Source organism: Rattus norvegicus, chromosome 4 (assembly GCF_036323735.1).
Source record: "Rattus norvegicus strain BN/NHsdMcwi chromosome 4, GRCr8, whole genome shotgun sequence".
NCBI lineage: Eukaryota > Metazoa > Chordata > Mammalia > Rodentia > Muridae > Rattus > Rattus norvegicus.
The window spans coordinates 91,867,865-91,887,129 of NC_086022.1; the positions used below are offsets into that span (position 1 = coordinate 91,867,865).

General features: G+C 37.0%; 1 protein-coding gene across 6 annotated transcripts in view; it reads left to right on the forward strand.

Moving 5' to 3' along the window:
• The window catches only part of Ccser1 (coiled-coil serine-rich protein 1), a 1,236,544-nt gene that overhangs the window by 383,969 nt on the left and 833,310 nt on the right, over positions 1–19,265 (forward strand). For all 6 annotated transcript variants that reach the window (XM_039108140.2, XM_017592802.3, XM_017592805.3 and 3 more), the window contains one exon: positions 7,427–7,634. In XM_039108140.2, the coding sequence (XP_038964068.1) occupies positions 7,427–7,634 (208 nt within the window). The remainder of the gene's footprint in view (positions 1–7,426; positions 7,635–19,265) is intronic.

Genomic DNA, 19,265 nt, shown 5'->3' on the forward strand with positions numbered 1-19,265 from the left:
AAAGGGTGGAATTTTCATGCCCATTGACTATGAAAATTTGTGTTCAGTCTATTCTGCTACTCTACATGCTTCCCTACTTTAGTGTTTTAGTTTCTTTCCAGTTAATGTGATTAAAAATACCCTGACAAAAGCGACTCATGAGATAAACGAGTTTTGTAGCTCACCATCCCCATTTACAGTGTGTTGTAGTGGGGAAGTCACAGCAAAATGAGCTTCCAGAGATAGTTAGAGCCTTCCTACTGAGAAAAGACCAATGAATGTGGTCAGGGTGTAGAACACTAGATATCAGAGCCATCATGACTTGTAAGATATTTTGAATTCAGACTTAATGTCTTAATATTCCTCACAGAAGAGGACATCTGGGTTAGTCAATGGACTCTTACCTGAGATTCTGGCCACTTCCCTCAATTGGACATTTACATGTAAATATACCCTATTTGAATAATATGACTTCCTGATCTCTGGATGTTTAGAGCATATATACTATGAAAGCTTAACTGAGGGGACCCCATTTACACCGCTGTGGGGACATCATTATCTGCTTTATGGTGAGACTTTCTGGCAACTACCCTGGGATTATTTACGATCTTGTAAGTGACCTTCAGTCATGCTATGTAGTAAGTAGCTTCAATCAGCTCATTGAATCCTTGCTGAACTTCATTGGAACTGAACTTTTGTTTGTCATTGATGCCCCATAGGAAGGGAACAGGTTTTTAATTATGTCTCCCACATCATTTAACTGAGACTAAATGTTTGACAAATTGAGGTAAAGTAAATTATCTTTGAGTAGCTTGGAAATAAACCCGTAGCCATCATATAAAAGTAACTCATTGATTTGTGTATATAATGCATGCATGTATATACATGTGTATATACATAATTTTATCAAGACATTTTGGAATCCCATCTTCTGTATACTATGGAAAATATTCAATAATTTTCTGTTTGAAACTGAATACAAAATGTCAAGGTTACTTTGTTTTGTCTCTCAAAGTATATTATTAACAATGCAGAAGATTTATGTCAGATTTGTCATGATAAGATTGATAAATATCTGTGTCTATATAAGTTTATATAAAGAAATATTATCTATTTTAATTATATATAAATATTATGTATGTTTGTGTACATATATGTGTATATTATAATTTTTGGTATTGCCTTTATGTCAATTTGCAGAAGAATTGATTGTCCTTTAAAATTAATAATCTCTAGATTATATTTCCACAGCTAATATTTAGCATTTGGATATCAAAATCCAGGCATTCAAGGTGAAGGTCATGATCTAACTTCTAGAACAGCATAGTTTTCTGTAAGTTGCATAACCTAGGCACATGATTATGATCTGTATTGTGTCAGATCTTAAATTTTGAGTCTTCAAGAATAATATACTTTCTTATCAGTTTAATGTAATATTTATGGATATTTTGCTTGCATATATGTTGTGAATTTTGAGTATAACTAGTGCCTACAGAAAATCAAAAGGTGGTGTTGGATCCTTTAGAACTGGGATTACAAATTCTTATGAAGTGCCATGTGGGTTCAGGAAGCCAAGCCCAAGTCATCTGGAAGAGCAGCCAGTGCTCTCAACCACTAGAACCTGTCTAAAATCTGTCGTACGTTCAAATGGTACAACTGACCATCGCATTAGCAAAATATTTATGTAGATGTATATAAGATACACAGAAGGGAATTTTGAAGATATTTTCAAGATGCAATTTTATTATAGTAAGAATATCAGAAGCAAATATATAGAGACACATTTAAATAAGTAAATACTAAATCCTTAAATAATCATGACAGAAAGATTTTTACATACAATCTTTTAAATAATTACACATTGTAATTTTATGTATTAATAAAGCAACCTGGATTTTATAATGGAAATATGTGTCTGAAAGATTAGTCAAATTTCCTATCTGATTATTGTTTGAAATAAGCATAACTTGATATTTTTGTTTCCCATTATTTTAATAGCAAAGAAAAGAAAGCATAAAATAAGAAGCATTGACCGTGCAGGTTTTGAAGCATAGACTGCCATTTTGTCAATGACCATTGTCATCTTACTGAATATACTATGCTGAAAGAATGAAAAACTGCAGAATAGAAGTTTATAGTAACTCAATAGGAGTAGAGCTAGAATTGGTGAACTTTCAAAGAGAATAATAAAAGTAATATGTAATAGTAATATGGGACAGTGCATCAGATAATTTGTATTATCTGATTGATAAATTCCACAAAAGTCTTGAGAGTAAAACTTTATATGTTGACAAATTTGAACCCTATCTATTAGAGAGAGGAAAATCAGGCAGTGTTAGTTTTTCTGACCCTTTGCTCTTATAGTATCAAGAAAACAAAAAAACCCAAAAAGCAAAAAGCAAACAAAAATCAAATGAGAGCTAAATTTATGTCTATGTATATGAGGTGCCTTTGGCATTGTTCATTTTCATTTTCTCTGAAGAACACTTGCTTCTATTGTTAACCCAATTACAAAAAGCTGAATATACAGAACAGCTGTAATGAGATGATTAATCACAGTGAAAGCATGTGTATTTGTGAACAGATGTCCATGTGTAAGACAATTCCTCTAAACACTAATTCTGGTCATTCTTTTCTCTATCTTATTGGAAACAGTTTAATTTTCTTTGATTTTACCTGTTGACAAATGCAATGATCTTTAATTTTGATCTTACACCATAGGTCATATCAAAGGTAGAGAACTTGAGAAAAGTGATCATGAAGTATTAGGTCGTCGGAAAGGCCCTAATGATAGACAGGCAAGATAAGCAGTACATTTTTTAAGGCAAAACAGTAACGTTCAGTTTTTTTGCTGAGTAGTTTATCATTCACACCATATGTGCCTCCTCTCAAATTTGGAATGGCAGTCACTGCAAATGGCAGTTTGCATAAACACCATTGCTTTGATTTCCCTTTAGGCACCTGGGAATTCGTCTGTCTTTTCCCTTTTGCCTGGTGATATTTCAAAATGTAACTGTCGTGGTACCTGGTGGAGCACTTGTTTGCCTTTTGAATATGAAATGTGCAGTTCAGCACAGTTCCGTGTGCTCAGAGCGATCTCTCCCACGTGTAGCTTACCTGCACCTTTGATAGCTACTGTGAATGCGAGCTTACTAGCAGAAAGGGCAATCGGTGTACTTCTGGTGGGTGATACCTGCTGAGTACAAAGGTTTCCCATGAAGGGAACCATGAAGGTGGGAAATGGACAATTCTATGTGCACATAACATGCAAGGACAGGCTCTGGGGCACAGTAGAGTTTGACACTTCACAGGACCAAAGTGATGACAGTGTGATTGGATCAGGAGAAAAAGACAAGATGTGGACAAGCAGATAGTTGTTGCGCCATGAGAAACTTTACTTTATGCCAAGGTATTATTTTTACTTTACTTTGTGTTTCTCAACAACAGGCTGTGATAAAATAACCAATTGTGTGCACATTTTTATCTAAAGTGAGGTATTAAGTTGTAAGTTCTTATCTCTCTGTCTGTCTGTCTGTCTGTCTGTCTGTCTCTGTGTGTGTGTGTGCGCACGCGCGTGCATGTGACAGAGAGAGAGAGAGAGAATTCAAAGTAGAGTTGTGCCTAAACAGCATAGAAACTGTACATAAATGGAGTAATCATTAGATTTCTGTAGATAATTCTTGAACAGTTTATGTTATGCTCTAGGATACCAGTTCATTAATCTGTATTTGTGCTGCTATGTGTGTCTTAGTAATCTTCTAGCTCAACATAGACAATCTAAACTTTCATGTATTAGGTTTGAATAGCAGTTGCTTTCCCGAATCGAGTTATAGTTTTAAGTATGACTCTCAAGTCCGGCTTGGAGCTCTGGTTTGTTTGGGTTGTTTATTGCCTCGGGCACTTAGAGGTCAGGTGGCTATGACCTGTCTGTTTCTTGGAGACTTGCAAGTCACTGAGATGACTTTTCAGATCTCTGTGGAGATGTCACTGAGGTGAAGATATCAGGTGTGCAGGACACTGATATGGTCATATGACAGCAATATAGTCAGTGCCTGGAGAATGAGATACCTTGCATTTCATTGCATGTGTCCGCCAGGGTACTAATGTATTTTGGAATGATTTGAAAAAGTTCCTGTATGTGCAAAGGAAGTTTTTCACTGTCAAAGTGGTATTTCTAGTTAAAGAAAACTGAGGGAAAATTTGCAAAAATACTCCTATTTTCTGTTGAAAGAAAATATTCTCTAATGCTTCTGTACTTTGTGTCAAGTAATATATCTTCTGCTAAACTTCTCTGTCCTACCAAATATAGATTTACATAGAAAGATTGATAAAAATAAATTCTTATCTCACAGAGTCCCAGTGGCAAAATTATAAAGCCAGTTCACTACAGTCGATTAAAGTTAAAAGTAGCTGCTTATACTCTCAAATCCTCTAGTCTCTGAGAATACTGTTAGTGATACATTTATTATTATTATTTCAGCTGTTATTCTCATGGAAACTCATTTATTTATTGATTTGTTTGTTGATTTATTTAAGTTATGGTTTGAGAAAGGTCCATACATCTTAATTCAATTACATAAATATTACTAAAATTTAAAATATAAAGACTCAGCTATCCTAGAACCGGGGAATATGTGGCCAGTATCACAATCCTACAAGCCGTAGCGGAGGTGAGCTGGGTCTGGTGGAGAGTACAGTATCTGTGTTTGTGGTAATTTTGATGATTAATGAACCACAGAACCCAGACATCAGAAGCTGGCCAACGGTGAGGACTCAGCCCCTAGTACAGAAGCTGCATCGCTTTGTGAGCCTCGGTCACTTTTGATCAGAACAGCACTGGGGCATCTACTCTTGCCAGCTAGAGAGAGCTAGGACTACATGTGAAAATGGTTTATGCTTTCTTGTCATAGGAATTTTTTTTTTGTCATCGATGCGTGGATGCGAAAGTACAATAATATTCTCCTTTTACAAACCATTGATATGCACAATATTGACTGTGCTATTGACAGCTATTAGATACAAGCCATGGGATGGTCAGCATCCTAGGTAGGGATAGGCAGTAGCAGTGTGTAGCAGTGTGCTCCTGAGGCAGCTCAGCAGTCTTGCTGCTGACAAACCCTGCCTGCTTTGCATTCCCTGTGCACTCACAGTAGGTCCACGTCATCTTGTACATGTAAAACATGTGAGGACACTTTCATTTAAAGCCATTATTTAGAATCAGTTACTAAGAAGTGCACAGCTGAGAAGAGCCTCCTGAGCCAATGGCAGCATTCAATTGTCACAACTCCAGCCCCTATCTCTTGCCTGGGAGTGTACATTTTCACAGAAATTGAGAAAAAAATCCAGCATTCTCTCTTCCAACTACTGAAGTGCGGCTAACTTTGTCGTTTGTGTGTATTTCTGTATCTATTCCATCTTAACTGTGTGACAGGTGGAGAAATGTTCATTTTCATGTGTGAGTGTATGACATATACAGATACAAGTGTGTGTGTGTGTGTGTGTGTGTGTGTGTGTGTGTGTGTGTTCTAAACTGCATGACATAAACACCAGCAACCTCTGGTGCGGATGTACAAAGCACTGCCTTGTTCCTTGCTACTATATTCAGATAAAGATGCCAAAGCATAATATTTTCTTAATTATTTTATGAAAAAGCAGATCACTTAAAATAAAATGATTCAAATTCTGAACTATATGATTTTGTATTATATTTTTCCTCTTTTTAAAAATGTATTTTTTATAGGAGAGACTTTATCCCCCTCCCAGTCTACTCTCTGACTATTGCACATACCATATCACCTCCCACCCTATCCCTGAGAGGATGTCCCCACCCCGAACTCCCAACCCACCAGACATCCCCACTCCCTGGGGCCTCGTCTCTTGAGGTTTAGGTGCATCTTCTCTGACTGAGTACAGATCAGGCTGTCTTCTGATGTATATGTGTTGGTGACCTCATATCAGCTATATTTATAATTATAAATTACAAACACAATTTAAAGTGAGAAGACAATTGAACTATATATATATGTATATATATATATATACATATATATATGTATCGATTGTGTGTTTTGAGAGTTGACTCCTGCCCCCCTCCCATGCTATCGCTTCATGTGAGTTAATATATTCAAATTTGAGTAAGTCAGGAGTAGACATGACTATGTAGTCACTGTATGTCTGAGGCAGCTGGGGAGGAGTAAGTAGCTTTGGAATTATGGCTATGTATAAGACATGTTCAGAAAGCGACATAGCACATCTCCATGGAAGCATAGATGATACGTTCATAGCTCTCACATCCCTTGAAGCTTTGTTAAGAGTTTGTATTTTGTCACTAGTCCGCCATCCACTCCTGTTAAAGTATCTTTTGCCAGTTTAGAAAACACAGTTCTTCACACAGACTCTTTTTGAAACTTTTCCCTCTACTCTTCCAGGTTCTGCAGGTGGGGTCCTTTGAACTAGACTAAGGGAAGATGGATTAATTATAGAACCAGGTTATTAACAGGTGCAAGAAGCACCAAGGGAGGACTGACTAAATGGGCAGTAAGCATTGAAATTCTTGAGTATCATAATGAAAGAAGGGTAACTTATAGAGAGTGACCAAGAGGAAGGGAATGACTGCTTTTTACAAAAGCAGGTTATGGTATGGATATAAATGAGAAAATAAATGAAAGCTGAGTTAGCATGACCTGTTGGAATCCTCTCTATTCCTGGTGACTAAGGCATCAAGAATTGTACTCTGGATTCAGCCCCCGTCACTCCAGTACAGAAAGGAAGCTTTGGAAACTTGCACCTGATTTTAGACACATGTGTTGAGTGAGGGAGAGTGCTATGCATGGAGCAGGGCACTTTTCTTGACCATTCCTTTTGTCGGTTGCCTTCAGGTGAAAATGGGCTCCACTCTAGACAGGTAGTTTTCAGGCACGACACCATTTTGTTCCTTCCCATGCCAATGTGGAATTATGTGTTTTCTGCTTATGCCACCGTTTTAACATAAAATCCTGTGTGTGCTCTCTTTCTGACTGAAATTGTTGTCATTGGATTGCTTTAGTCATGTAAGCCAATAGCTATTAAACTAATTTCTTACAGTTCTGTCTCTGAATATTTTCATTCAAGTTAATGTAAGCATGTCACCAGAAACTTCAGATATGACGTTTATCTTCTAGTGGTTTTTTTTGTCTCAACATTTATAAATGGTTGAAGTAAGTACTATGATAAATGAAATACTGATTGGGGAAATATCATACCATAAAACTGTAATTGTCATTGAATCCTTCCACTAATTATGTAACTCATAGTTTCTGTTGAAGGTCTGAGAATTTTAGAGACTAATTTGAGAAAAATGACAAAATTCATAGGAAGTCTTTGGTGCCACATTGATATTGATTGACACCAGAGGAGATGGCATTTTATGCACACCAAATTGTAATCTTTTAATTTTGTTTCTTATTAGGAGCCTTTCTCTGAAAATAACAAAAGACACTGATCAAGAGGCCCGGTGTTCCCATGTCAGCCGCATGCCCAACAGTCCCTCCACAGATTGGCCCCTGCAGGGCGTGGAGGAAAATGGAGGCATAGATTCTCTGCCATTCAGACTGATGCTCCAGGAGTGCACAGCAGTGAAGACACTGCTACTGAAGATGAAGAGAGTGCTGCAAGAGGTAGGGCTGCTCGGCAGTTAACGCTCGTCCTTTCTAGTCTACAACAGGTCTGTGGACCTGTTTATACCCTGCCCAGTCACTAATTAATTTGGGGGCATTGAGCATAGGTCAGGTGACCCCTGAGCCTTAGCAGTCCTCATATACCAAATGAATAGCTTCCAGTTCTGCTGGTTTAAATAGGTACTTAGAAGTTCACACATAGATCCCCAGGTTCTATGAAAAGGAAGCTCAAGGACCAACCTTGTCTAATCTGTCAATCTAGGAGAAACAAGCATCAGCTAGGCAATAATCCATTTATGTCACTGTCTATAGGTTGAGAAGTCTGAGGTTTCTTAACCTTGACTTTACGGGAGACTTATCTATGTGGTAATATAGAGGCAGGTTTTTAAAAGTGATTTTGCTCTGATCATAATCATCTCAGTATACCCAAGTTTGCAGGTGTTAATGAAATGTCTAGTGAATACATTTGCCCTCTGACAGCCCCTGGTTCTCACATACTGGTTTTATGCTATCCTGTAACAGTGTCTCTAAATCTTTCTCATTCATATTAATCAATTATATGGGGATATGTATACCTCAGAAACTGGAAAACACTGTATATTAAGGCATTCAACAAGTTTGTGCAGGTCAAATATATTTAAATTTTTACTAGTATGCCCCTTTGTGGATGACTAAAACAATATATTGTTAACATGGCTGTTTTTCTGTGCATGAATGAATACGTTGGAATTCCTCCAGTTTCTGTATGATCTTGCAACATGCTCCTCTGTGAACATCAAAATCTTAAAATCTGTTATATTAAAAGCTACTAATCTCAAAGTTTACAACATTTAACTCTTCCATGTTCTATGCATTCCTGGTCAAGGTTTTTAGTAAGAAATCAATACCTGTGAAAAGAGAGAGGAGGAAAGTGGAAGGTGTGTTACCTACCATTCTGGCAAACTGAATTTTATGATGCTGAGTACTTTCCACTGACTGTGGACTTTGAATGTGATCGCCACTGTGAACTTTTAACTTACTACTTTGAATTTACAAAGGCTATTTTCTCCTCCTGTCTGGGTTCCTCATTAAGCAGAAATGAAAGTGAACTGATCCTTACAGGCGCTGCACTGTAAGCAATAATCCCATTTTTGTGCTGTCGTCTCCCAGAGCACTGTGTAGGTGGTGCTGTGTGATCAACACAGGCTTCAGTGCTGAGAATGGACATTCTCATAGATACTTTTAAGAAATATCATCTACCATCTTTGTTCTCTAAGACAGGGATTTTATTTTTAAATTGCAATTTCCATTTCACTACCAAATTTGAATATAATTTAGATTAATAAATTCTGTTTTAATTAGAAATTCAACTCTTGTACTGGGTTTTAAAATATTTTATGGAGGTCTTTCCTGTTAAGTTCCCACAGTATTTGAAATATGTGATCTTCCAAATTACCTTGTCTATGGAATTAATATTTCCTATACCATTGGAATATAAGTAGGAACAATATTTATGGATTTATATATAATAATTTAAAAATTTTTATTTTTTTTCTGTTATCATTGCTATTTTATTTTATGTACATTTATGTATGTGTGCACAGTGCCATTGGTGGTCAGAAAAAGGCATCATATCCCCTGAAGTCCAGTTCCTCAGAGAGAGCAACAATCACTCATAACTGCTGAGTGGTCTCCCATCCCTACAATGTAATTCCTACTAAAATGTCTTACCCAGTATCTTATTTATTTTGAAGTGTTTTATTTCCAAATTACACTGAAAATATCAACTACATACTAAATCATGATAGCATATTTGTATTTTTTCTTTTAATTATTTTGTCATTAATAAAAGGTTGATCACATTGTATACTTTGCCAATTACTGATTCTTGCTCCTTTTAGCCACATAGTGAACTAAATCAGCTTTGTGAATCCCATTTGTTATACTAAATTATAACATGACATTCTATTTTTATTGGTTATTTTATTTATTTACATTTCAAATGTTAACCCCTTTCCCGGTTTCCCAACCACAAATTCCCTATCTCATCCCTGTGTTCTCCAACCCACCAACGCACGCACTCCAGCTCCAGAACCCTAGCATGCCCCTATGCTGGGCCATCCAGCCTCCACAGGACCAAGGGCCTCCCCTCCCATTGATGCTGCATAAGGCAATCCTCTGCTACATATGCGGCTGGAGCCAGGGGTCCCTCTGTGTTTACTCTTGGAAGCTTTTGGGTCAGGTTGGTTGATGGTATTGTTCTTCCTGTGGGGTTGCAAACCCCTTCAGCTCTTTCAGTCCTTCCCCTAACTCCTCCATTGGACGCCCAGTGATTAGTCTGATGGTTGGCTACAAGCATCCTTATCTGTATTGGTCAGGCTCTGGCAGAGCCTCTCAGGACACAGCTATATCAGGCTCCTGTCAGCATGCAGCAACAGTGTCTGGGTGAATGCAATTCTTAAAGTGAGTCCAGCAGTGAAATTAGCTACAACACTTTGCTGATGCAGATTTACCTCCTGGTGGGAGCAGCTATGTATGTGAGCAGTGGCTGTGGCTCTAGGCTAGAATCAGTTTCAAAATCCTCAGTGCTAAGTCCCAGCCTGCAGATGCTGAATGCTTTCCAACAGACTTTTCTGTGGGTCCTGGAATGGAGGCACTAGATTAGGGTATTCTCGGAATGATATTACATTAAACACAGCTGACTCCTCCCTCCACCTGAGCACTCCTCCTGAACACTGAGAATTCAGCCTGTATCTCCTTTACTCAGTAGTCCCACCCCTGAGAGATGTTCCAGTAGTCATATATGAGATGTTCCAGTAGTCATATATGACCTTCTGACATGTACACTTCACACATACAGTCTAGCTTTCTTCTAAGAATTAAAAAAAATAAGTAGGTGATAAGCCACTCTTTTGTTACACATTGAACATTCCCCTGTAGGTTACTAACATATACATCTTAGCACGTTACATGATTGATTCTGCAATTGCTAATTTCTCATCTCCAATGACGACATGCTAAGAGTCATGAATGAGTTGAGCTCCCCTTCTTGTCCTAGTGTCTGTTTAAACTGTAATGTACTTATTATTAAAATATATAAATGAAAGAAAATTACATACCACTCAACTTCTAGTCTAGTCAACCACTAAATTATTGTTCATGGACTAAATCTGGGAAATGTGAGTACCAATTGAAACACAGAAAGGATGAGTACTACAGACTCCCCTACCAAGCAGAGTTCAATATGACTTTCTCAGCATATCAAATAGAGGCACATAGCAACCATTACAGGGTTTAACTTGATCATGCCCCTTATACATGCTAAAGACTGTAGATTGAACACCTAATCTTCTGAAGCTTTTCAAGTCTTCCTATGGAAGTGAAGCACTGGGATTCATTAACTGTTATTCTAAAATTTATCTCCCAAATTTCAATCCTGAAGATTAGAAGAAAAGCTTATAGACTTAGTGGAAGGAAACTTAAAGTTTGGTTTTCCCCATGAACCCTCACACCTTCCAAATATAGATGATGTTTGGTTTAAAAGCCATTATTTTACATTGAGAAGAAAAAAATACATACATTATAATGAAACTGCACATTACTAAGGAGAAGAGTTTTTTAACATCTTGTATAACACTTTTATTACGTTGTCACCTTGGTAAACTAGGATTTCAGTAGTTGTGTTCTGTTGACATCTAAGCTTTGAATCCTGACCTTAAGTGAACAAAGAGAAACTGAACAGATCACATTCCTAAGTCTGGACTTTTTAAAAGTTCCCTTGCTCTTAAAAGGTGCTCAAAATTTTCTAAAGCATCAAATATAAACTATTTTATTAAAAGTGCTTAAGAAATTTAGGTATTTGACATTCTACTTTGTATTTTACTTTCAAAAGTAGCCATAAAATAATTAACTCTAACAAATTAAAAGTTTCTTTAAGCAGTGTTTTACTTGTATTCTATGAAAACACATAATTCAAAGGCAGAGTTTGTTTTATGTTCCCCTCATTTTTTCTGCTCTGTCCTAATCCCTGATATGGTTTTGTTGTTTATACTGTATGGCAATTGACCATGAAGACAACTAGGAGGAAACATTAGATACCAATGAGAAACTGATACCTGGTAAGGTGACAGAGAGTTAAAGATGGACGTGGGGTGCCTGGACCTCTTTGTCCTTTCTTATTAATGTGGCTGAATAAAATAAATCTTCATTTTCTGCTTTACACTGTCAGTTTGATTCTTTTAATTGTCCTATTAAGGGCAGGTGCACCAGAATCAAGTGTAAAGACTTTCTCCAAAATAGAAGAAAAAATCCATATACTCATTTTTCTTTGTCACCAAATGGAGGTAAGAAAAAGCCGATGCCAGTTGAAAGGAGAAGGCTAGGACATGTTCCTGGAATAAAACTTCTCTAGAGGTCTCTGGAATTTTTCAGTCTTTTCTGTCCATTTGAGGTCAAGGTTGTTATTGGATTTAGGGTGACACCCTGTGCCCAAATAAGAATGAGATTCCCTAGGAACTAACTAATGGGAGAAGAAGAGGCTGAGACTTTGTGGTCCACTAGAATATGACCTTGCCCTCTGCATAAAGATTTACAACTTGCCAGAAGTCCTTGCAGGGGAGGTGGAGCTGAGACAGTGATATGTAGGATGCCAAGCATTGGCTGAGCTGTTTAGTGATGCACATCTTCTGCCTTCTATTTGAACCTTAACCCTCATGTTGCAACCCAGAAGGAAACTTGAGAAGTCCCTGGGTCCCTTTAACATGTTTTTTCAGTGGAGTCTCATATAAGTACCTATTTTCGAGCCATTTTCCTCACTTAAACAGAAAAGAAAACCAAACAACAGAACAAACAAAATTAAATTACTGACAATAAAAAAATGACATTAAAAATGATGGTAAAACCATCTAGCTGAGACTCTGACTTCTCTAGTCCCACACTTTTTAAAACTCCATTTGGCAATTATCCAGTTTGATTATAATGCAAAGAATTGCATGAACCAGGCAGCATTTAAACAAAACCATGTCAGTGGAAACTTATCCAGAGGAATATAGTCTGGCAAAGTAAGTCACAACATCATGAAACTATTTACATTTAAAAATGAATATAATTCACAAACTATCAAGTTGATAAAAATATTCAAGCTGTGGATCATTTCCTAATGATTTGTAGTATACTTCTGTTTTTGTTTTCTAGTTTAAGTTTTTATTTTATTTTTCTAAAACAACAAATGGCATACTTTTAAGGTTAATTTTCAGTATTACCTTTTTTGTGCCTCTATAAAACAAAAGAAAGTCTCCAGATAAGGAATAATTATAGTAAAATTGTGAAAAACCTTGGTGACCAGTCCTACAGCAAAGGCTTAACTGAGGCTGAGGCTCTTCTAGCTCACTATGCAGCAGAAACAAAAGCAGCTCAATAGTCAGGGTAAGCAGCAGCTTAGTGATCAGAAGTCTATTTCAGGCCTATCACTAAAAATAACAGTTACGCTTTTTTTTTTTTTTTGGCTTTTGCTTTGTTTTACCTGCACTTAAAAGTATTTAAAGAAATGTACGAGGTACGGTGACAGTTCTGTATGGAACAAAACCCTAAAATAGTAGAATATCTATGTAATAAGCCTATGTAGATTTTCCTCTTGGCCCCAAATGCAAAGCAAGACTTTCTCATGCAGTGCCAGGCAGTGCTTTTGAGCAGATAGGTCATTTCTGCAAGTAGTTTCTTATTGCCCAGAGGCATTTTAAGTTATAAGAGCTAAAAGTTTTAAGATTAAGTTATTGTAAAATTATGGAGCATAGTTCATACTATGAGTACTAGAGAATTTATTATTACTTTACAGGTTTATATTAACATGAAGAAAGTGTACTGATAACACTGTTTCCTCCTTAAAAACGTAAAACAGTCAACATAAATCTAAAGAATAGGAAGAAATAATTGAAAAAAAGTGAAATAAAGTTTGGACAAACAGTAGGCAGTTTGCAAAATCCAATGGTTTCATTAATGTTTTATAGAAAAAGAATTACTAATAAATGAAAACACAAAAAGAAACACACACACACAAACACACACACACACACACACACACACACACACACACACACACACAGAGCAAAACTAGCTAAGGAAAACCAAGAAAGGAGGAGTCATTGCTACAGTTTGTACAGATGTGAGAATGGTAAGATTTTTAGGAACAGCAGGATATTAAAAATTAACCAATATTATTAAATATAAAATTTTATTATAAAAATCCAATAATAAAACTTAAATAGGAAATACAAATTTTTCAAAAATAATTTTAAGGTGATAAAACTAAATCTGAATAGGATCAATTTTAAATTATTTAAAACAATACATATCTTACAATATTTCTATCAAAAATAGCTCCCTATTGGTCATAGAAAAAGATTAGATGTTATATCAAGATGTCAGCCATGGATGAATAAAGGAAGGCTTGCCTGAGGCATAGGATTGTCCTCCTAGTTCACTAAAATGTGCCTGAGAGCCAGCAACAAGCCAGTTTCTCACCATGTGTCTCCCTCATTGGGCCAGAGGATTTTTTGCCAAAGTTCACTACCACAGTCAGCCACACAGCAACCAACAACACATATCTCTTGTATGCAAATGTGCTCCAGTCTTCATTCTGTTATAGCATAAGACAACATAAAGAATTATATAATATAAAGTATAAGCAATGGTTATCAATCTTCAAGCACAGCAACCAGGCAGTTTTCCACAATGAACTAATGTATCGGTTAGTACTTTCTTGATTAGCATCCAAAGCCTTTACATAATTCTCCACAGCTTTAATTCTTTCCTTTGTGTTATTGATTCTGATCTGAGTTATCCCTTCTTATCATGTACATATGCCTACAGCTGGAGAGTGTTCCATTACCCTTTTCTTTTTTGAGAATTTCATATATGAACGCTATCTTTACTTCATGTGCCCCGTCCAACTCTTCCCACATCTTCTCCACTCCATCTCAGATTTTTGTCCTCTTATTGTTTATTTATTGCTGTTATACACAAAACCTTATAAATGTAACCTATTTAGTTATGTTGCTTATCTTTATATGTGAGTAGGGCTATCCACTTGGTATTCAATAACCTCATAGGGGGCTCTTCTTTGAAGGATACTGATTCTCCTTTTCTTGGCTATTTTATTAAATATTTAATCTCAGTCAGGAGTTTCAAGGTAGAAATGCCTTTGATCATTCAGTTCCCAGATAAAAGTTGTATAACTTTTATATTTATGATAAGCCTTAATCAGCATTAGAGCTAAGGAGATATCTACCTGCTAAGCTATTAAAATCTATTCTCCATCAATAACCCTGAGTTATGACAACATGTTTCATCTGGGTAGCTCTTAACTCCAATTGGCCAGCCCCTCATGGTCATGTTTTCATGACCCACCTACCTCATGGTGTCTCCTCTCTTAACCTACTCTCTTCTCTCCCTCATGGTTTTCCTTTGATCCTAAGAACAGGAACTGAAGCTCCATCTACTACTTCTCCTCAGCTATAGGCTGTCAGCATTTTTATTTAATGAGTAGTTTTAAATTAGGGAACATGGTTACATATCATCATTTGATGTACATTCAGTTCTCTCATTCATAAGTCAACTATGCCTTGGTCTTGGGGGACAGTATTAAAAATGAAAAGAAAATACATCAAAAGACCTAACCTCAACACTTGGCAGCCATTAATGCCCATAGCTCTCCATCTGAGGGTGGAGCCTTATTTTTCACATCCATGTGGACATGTTAATGGGTAGTGTTGTTTTTCCAGACTTATTTGGCCAACCATAATGTTGTGATTTCATTGAAGCAGTAGCTCCCCTATTGATCTGGAAGCACAGTTTTTTTAATTGAATATTTAATTTATTTATATATCTAATGTTATCCCCTTTCCTGGTTTCCTCTTTATACCTCCCCTATCCCATACTCCCTTACCCACATCCATTCTCACTTTACCACACTAGCATTTCTTTACACTGGGGCATCAAGCCTTTATAAGACCAATGGCGTCCCCTCACATTGATGCTAGGTAAAGTCCCTTCAGCTCCCTTAGTCCTTCCCCTACCTCCTCCACTGGGGTCCTTGTGATCAGCCCAATGGTTGACTTCTGGCATCTACATCTGTGTTGGTCAGGACCTGGCAGAGCCTCTCAGGAGACAGAAATATCAGGCTCCTGTCAGAAGGAATTCTTGGTATCAGCAATAGTGTCTGGGTTTGGTTTCTGCATGTGGGATAGATCCCCAGGTGGGGTTGTCTCTGAAAGGCCTTTCCGTCAGTCTCTGCTCTACACTTTGTCTCTGTATTTCCTTTAGACAGAAGCAATTCTAGGTTAAAAAGTTGGAGATGAGTGGGTGGCCCCATTCCCCAACTATTGGCCTTGTCTAAACTCTAGATATGGTCTCAACAGATTCTCCCTCCTCTTTGTGGGCTATTTCAGCGAATGTCAACTCCTTGGGGTTCTGGGAGGCTCTTGCTTTCCTGGTATCTGGGAGTTTCTCTTTGCTATCCCAAATTCTCCATACCCCATTGCTACACACCTCTGTTGATTGCCTGATCCTCTGTACAGCTCCTCTATGTCCTCCCATACCTGATTCTACCCCTCTATTTCCCCTCCACTTCATCTCTTCTTCCTAAGTCCCCCACCAGCCACTATTTCCCTCTATTTCCCTTGATTATTTTGTTTCCTCTTGTAAGGAGGACTGAAGCATCAACTCTTTGTTCTTCCTTCTTCTTGAGCTTCATGTGGTCTGTGGATTGTATCTTGGGTAATTCAAGCTTTTAGGCTAATATCCACTTATCAGTGAGTATGTAGCATTTGTGTTTTTTTGTGATTGGGTTACCTCACTCAGGATGATATTTTCTAGTCCCATACATTTGCCTATGTATTTCATGAAGTCATTCTTTTAAATAGCTGAATAGTACTCTATTGTAAAATGTACCACATTTTCTGTATCCATTCTTCTGTTGAGGGACATCTCTATTCTGTCCAGCTTCTGGCTATTATAAATATGGCTGCTATGAACACAGTGGAATATGTGTCCTTGTTATATGTTGGAGCATGTTTTGGGTATATGCCCAGGAGTGGTATAGCTGGGTCCTTAGGTAGTACTATGTCCAATTTTCTGAAGAAGGACCAGACTGATTTCCACAGTGGTTCTACCAGCTTGAAATACAACCAGCAATGGAGGAATGTTCCTCCTTCTCCACATCCTCATCAGCGTCTGCTCTCACCTAGGTTGTTGATATTAGCCATTCCGACTGGGGTGAGGTGGAATCTCGTGGTCATTTGAATTACATTTCCCTGATGACTAAAGATGTTGAACATTAATTTAGGTGCTTCATGGCCATTTGAGTTTCCTGAGTTAAGAATTCTTTTCAGCTCTGTTCCCCATTTTTAATAGGATTATTTTGTTCTCTGGAGTGATAACTTCTTGGGTTTTTTTATATATTGAATATTTTCCCTTTATCAGAAGTAGAATTTTTAAAGATATTTTCCTAATCTGTTAGTTGCAGTTTTGTCCTGTTGATAGTGTCCTTTGCTTTACAGAAGCTTTGCAGTTTTATGAGGTCCCATTTGTGGGGTGTTCTGTTCAGGAATTTTTCCCCACTGCCCATGTGTTTGAGGGTTTTCCCCCACTGTTTCTTCTATTAGGGGATTCCTACAGGGATATAAGAATGGATCAATTTGCATTCTTCTACATGCTGACCTCCAGTTGAACCATCACCATTTGTTGAAAAAGCTATCTTCTTTCCACTGAATGGTTTTAGCTCCTTTGTCAAAATCAAGTGACCATGGGTGTGTGGGTTCATTTCTGGGTCTTCAATTCTATCCCATTGATCTACCTGCCTGTCTCTGAACCAATACCATGCAGGTTTTTTTTTTTCACCATTGCTCTGTAATACAGCTTGAGGTCAGGGATTGTGATTCCCCTAGAAGTTCTTTTATTGTTAAGAATATTTTTCACCATTCTGGGTTTTGTTATTCCAAATAAATTTCAGAATTGCTCTTTCTAACTATATGAAGAATTAAGTTAGAATTTTAATGGGGATTGTACATTGAATCTGTAGATTGCTTTCAACAAGATCAGATAAACCATCTAAGCAGTCCCATAACCCTTAAATCAACAGAAGCAGTCATTAAAAGTCTCCCAACCAAAGGACCAGATGGGCTTAATGCAGAATTCTATCAGACCTTCAAAGAAGACATAAAACCAATACTCTTCAAACTATTTCACAAAATAGAAACAGAAGCAACACTACCCAATTCATTCTATGCATCCACACTTATGCTGATATCAAAACCACACAAAGACCCAAGAATAAAAGAACACTTCAGAACAATTTTGCTTATGAATATCAATTCAAAATACTAAATACATTTCTCACAAAGCAAATCCAAGAACACATCAAAATGATCATCCATCATAATCAAGTAGGCTTCATCCCAGGTATGCAGGAATTGTTCAATACAAGGGAATCCATCAATATAATCCACCACATAAACAAACTCAAAGAAAAAAACCTCATGATCATTTCATTAGATGCTAAAAAGACTTTTAACAAAATTTACCACCCCATTATTACAAAAGTCTTAGAAAGATCAGGAATTCAAGGCCCATTCCTCAACATAGTAAAAGCAATACACAGCATACCAGTAACCAACATCAAACTAAATGAAGAGAAACTTGAAACAAACCCACTAAAATCAGGAACTAGACAAGGCTGCCCACTCTCTCCCTATTTATTCAATTTAGTACTCGAAGTCCTAGGCAGAGCAATTAGACAACAAAAGGAAGTCAAAGGGATATAGATTGGAAAGGAAGAAATCAAAATATCACTATTTGTGGATGATAAGATAGTATACTCAAGTGATCCCAAGAATTCCAACAGAGAGCTCCTAAACCTGAATTTAAAAAAAAAATCAGCAAAGTGGGTGTTATAAAATTAACTCAAACAAATCAGTAGCCTTTCTTTACTCAAAGAATAAATAGGCTAAGAAACAAATTAGGGAAATGATACCCTTCATAATATTCACTAATAATATAAAATATCTTGGGGTGACTCTAACCAAACAAGTTAAAGATCTATTTGTATGACAAGAACTTCAAATTTCTGAAGAAAGAAATCCAAGAAGAACTCAGAAGATGGAAAGACCTCCCATGTTCATGGATTGTCTGGAAGCACAGTTAGACTGCTTTCCTAATCCAAAGACCCAATGTCTATGTTCTGCTACAAGCAACATGTTGATCACAATTATACCCCATGCCCGGTACCAAATAAGGTCTTTGTAACTATTTATTGCTATGAAGAGACACCATGACCATGGCAACTGATATAAAATAAATAATTTAACATGATCATATTGGGGCCATTCTCATTCAAACCACTGTACTTATCTCCAGGATATTGATAACATTGTGAATCTTTCAAAATATCCTGTCATTCTGATCATTGTTGTGGTTCATAGGCATTACAGCTAGATTCAGCTATTGATTATCTTCCTTGGAAACTTGTATAGTTCCTTTCATTATTGTAATAATTTATCCTGAAGCACATTCTTTACAAGTTGGGTCTATCTGTTTCTTCTAAATCTTCTGTCTTAATCGCTTTATGTCTTCAGCAATATGGTCTTATCTTCAATTTCT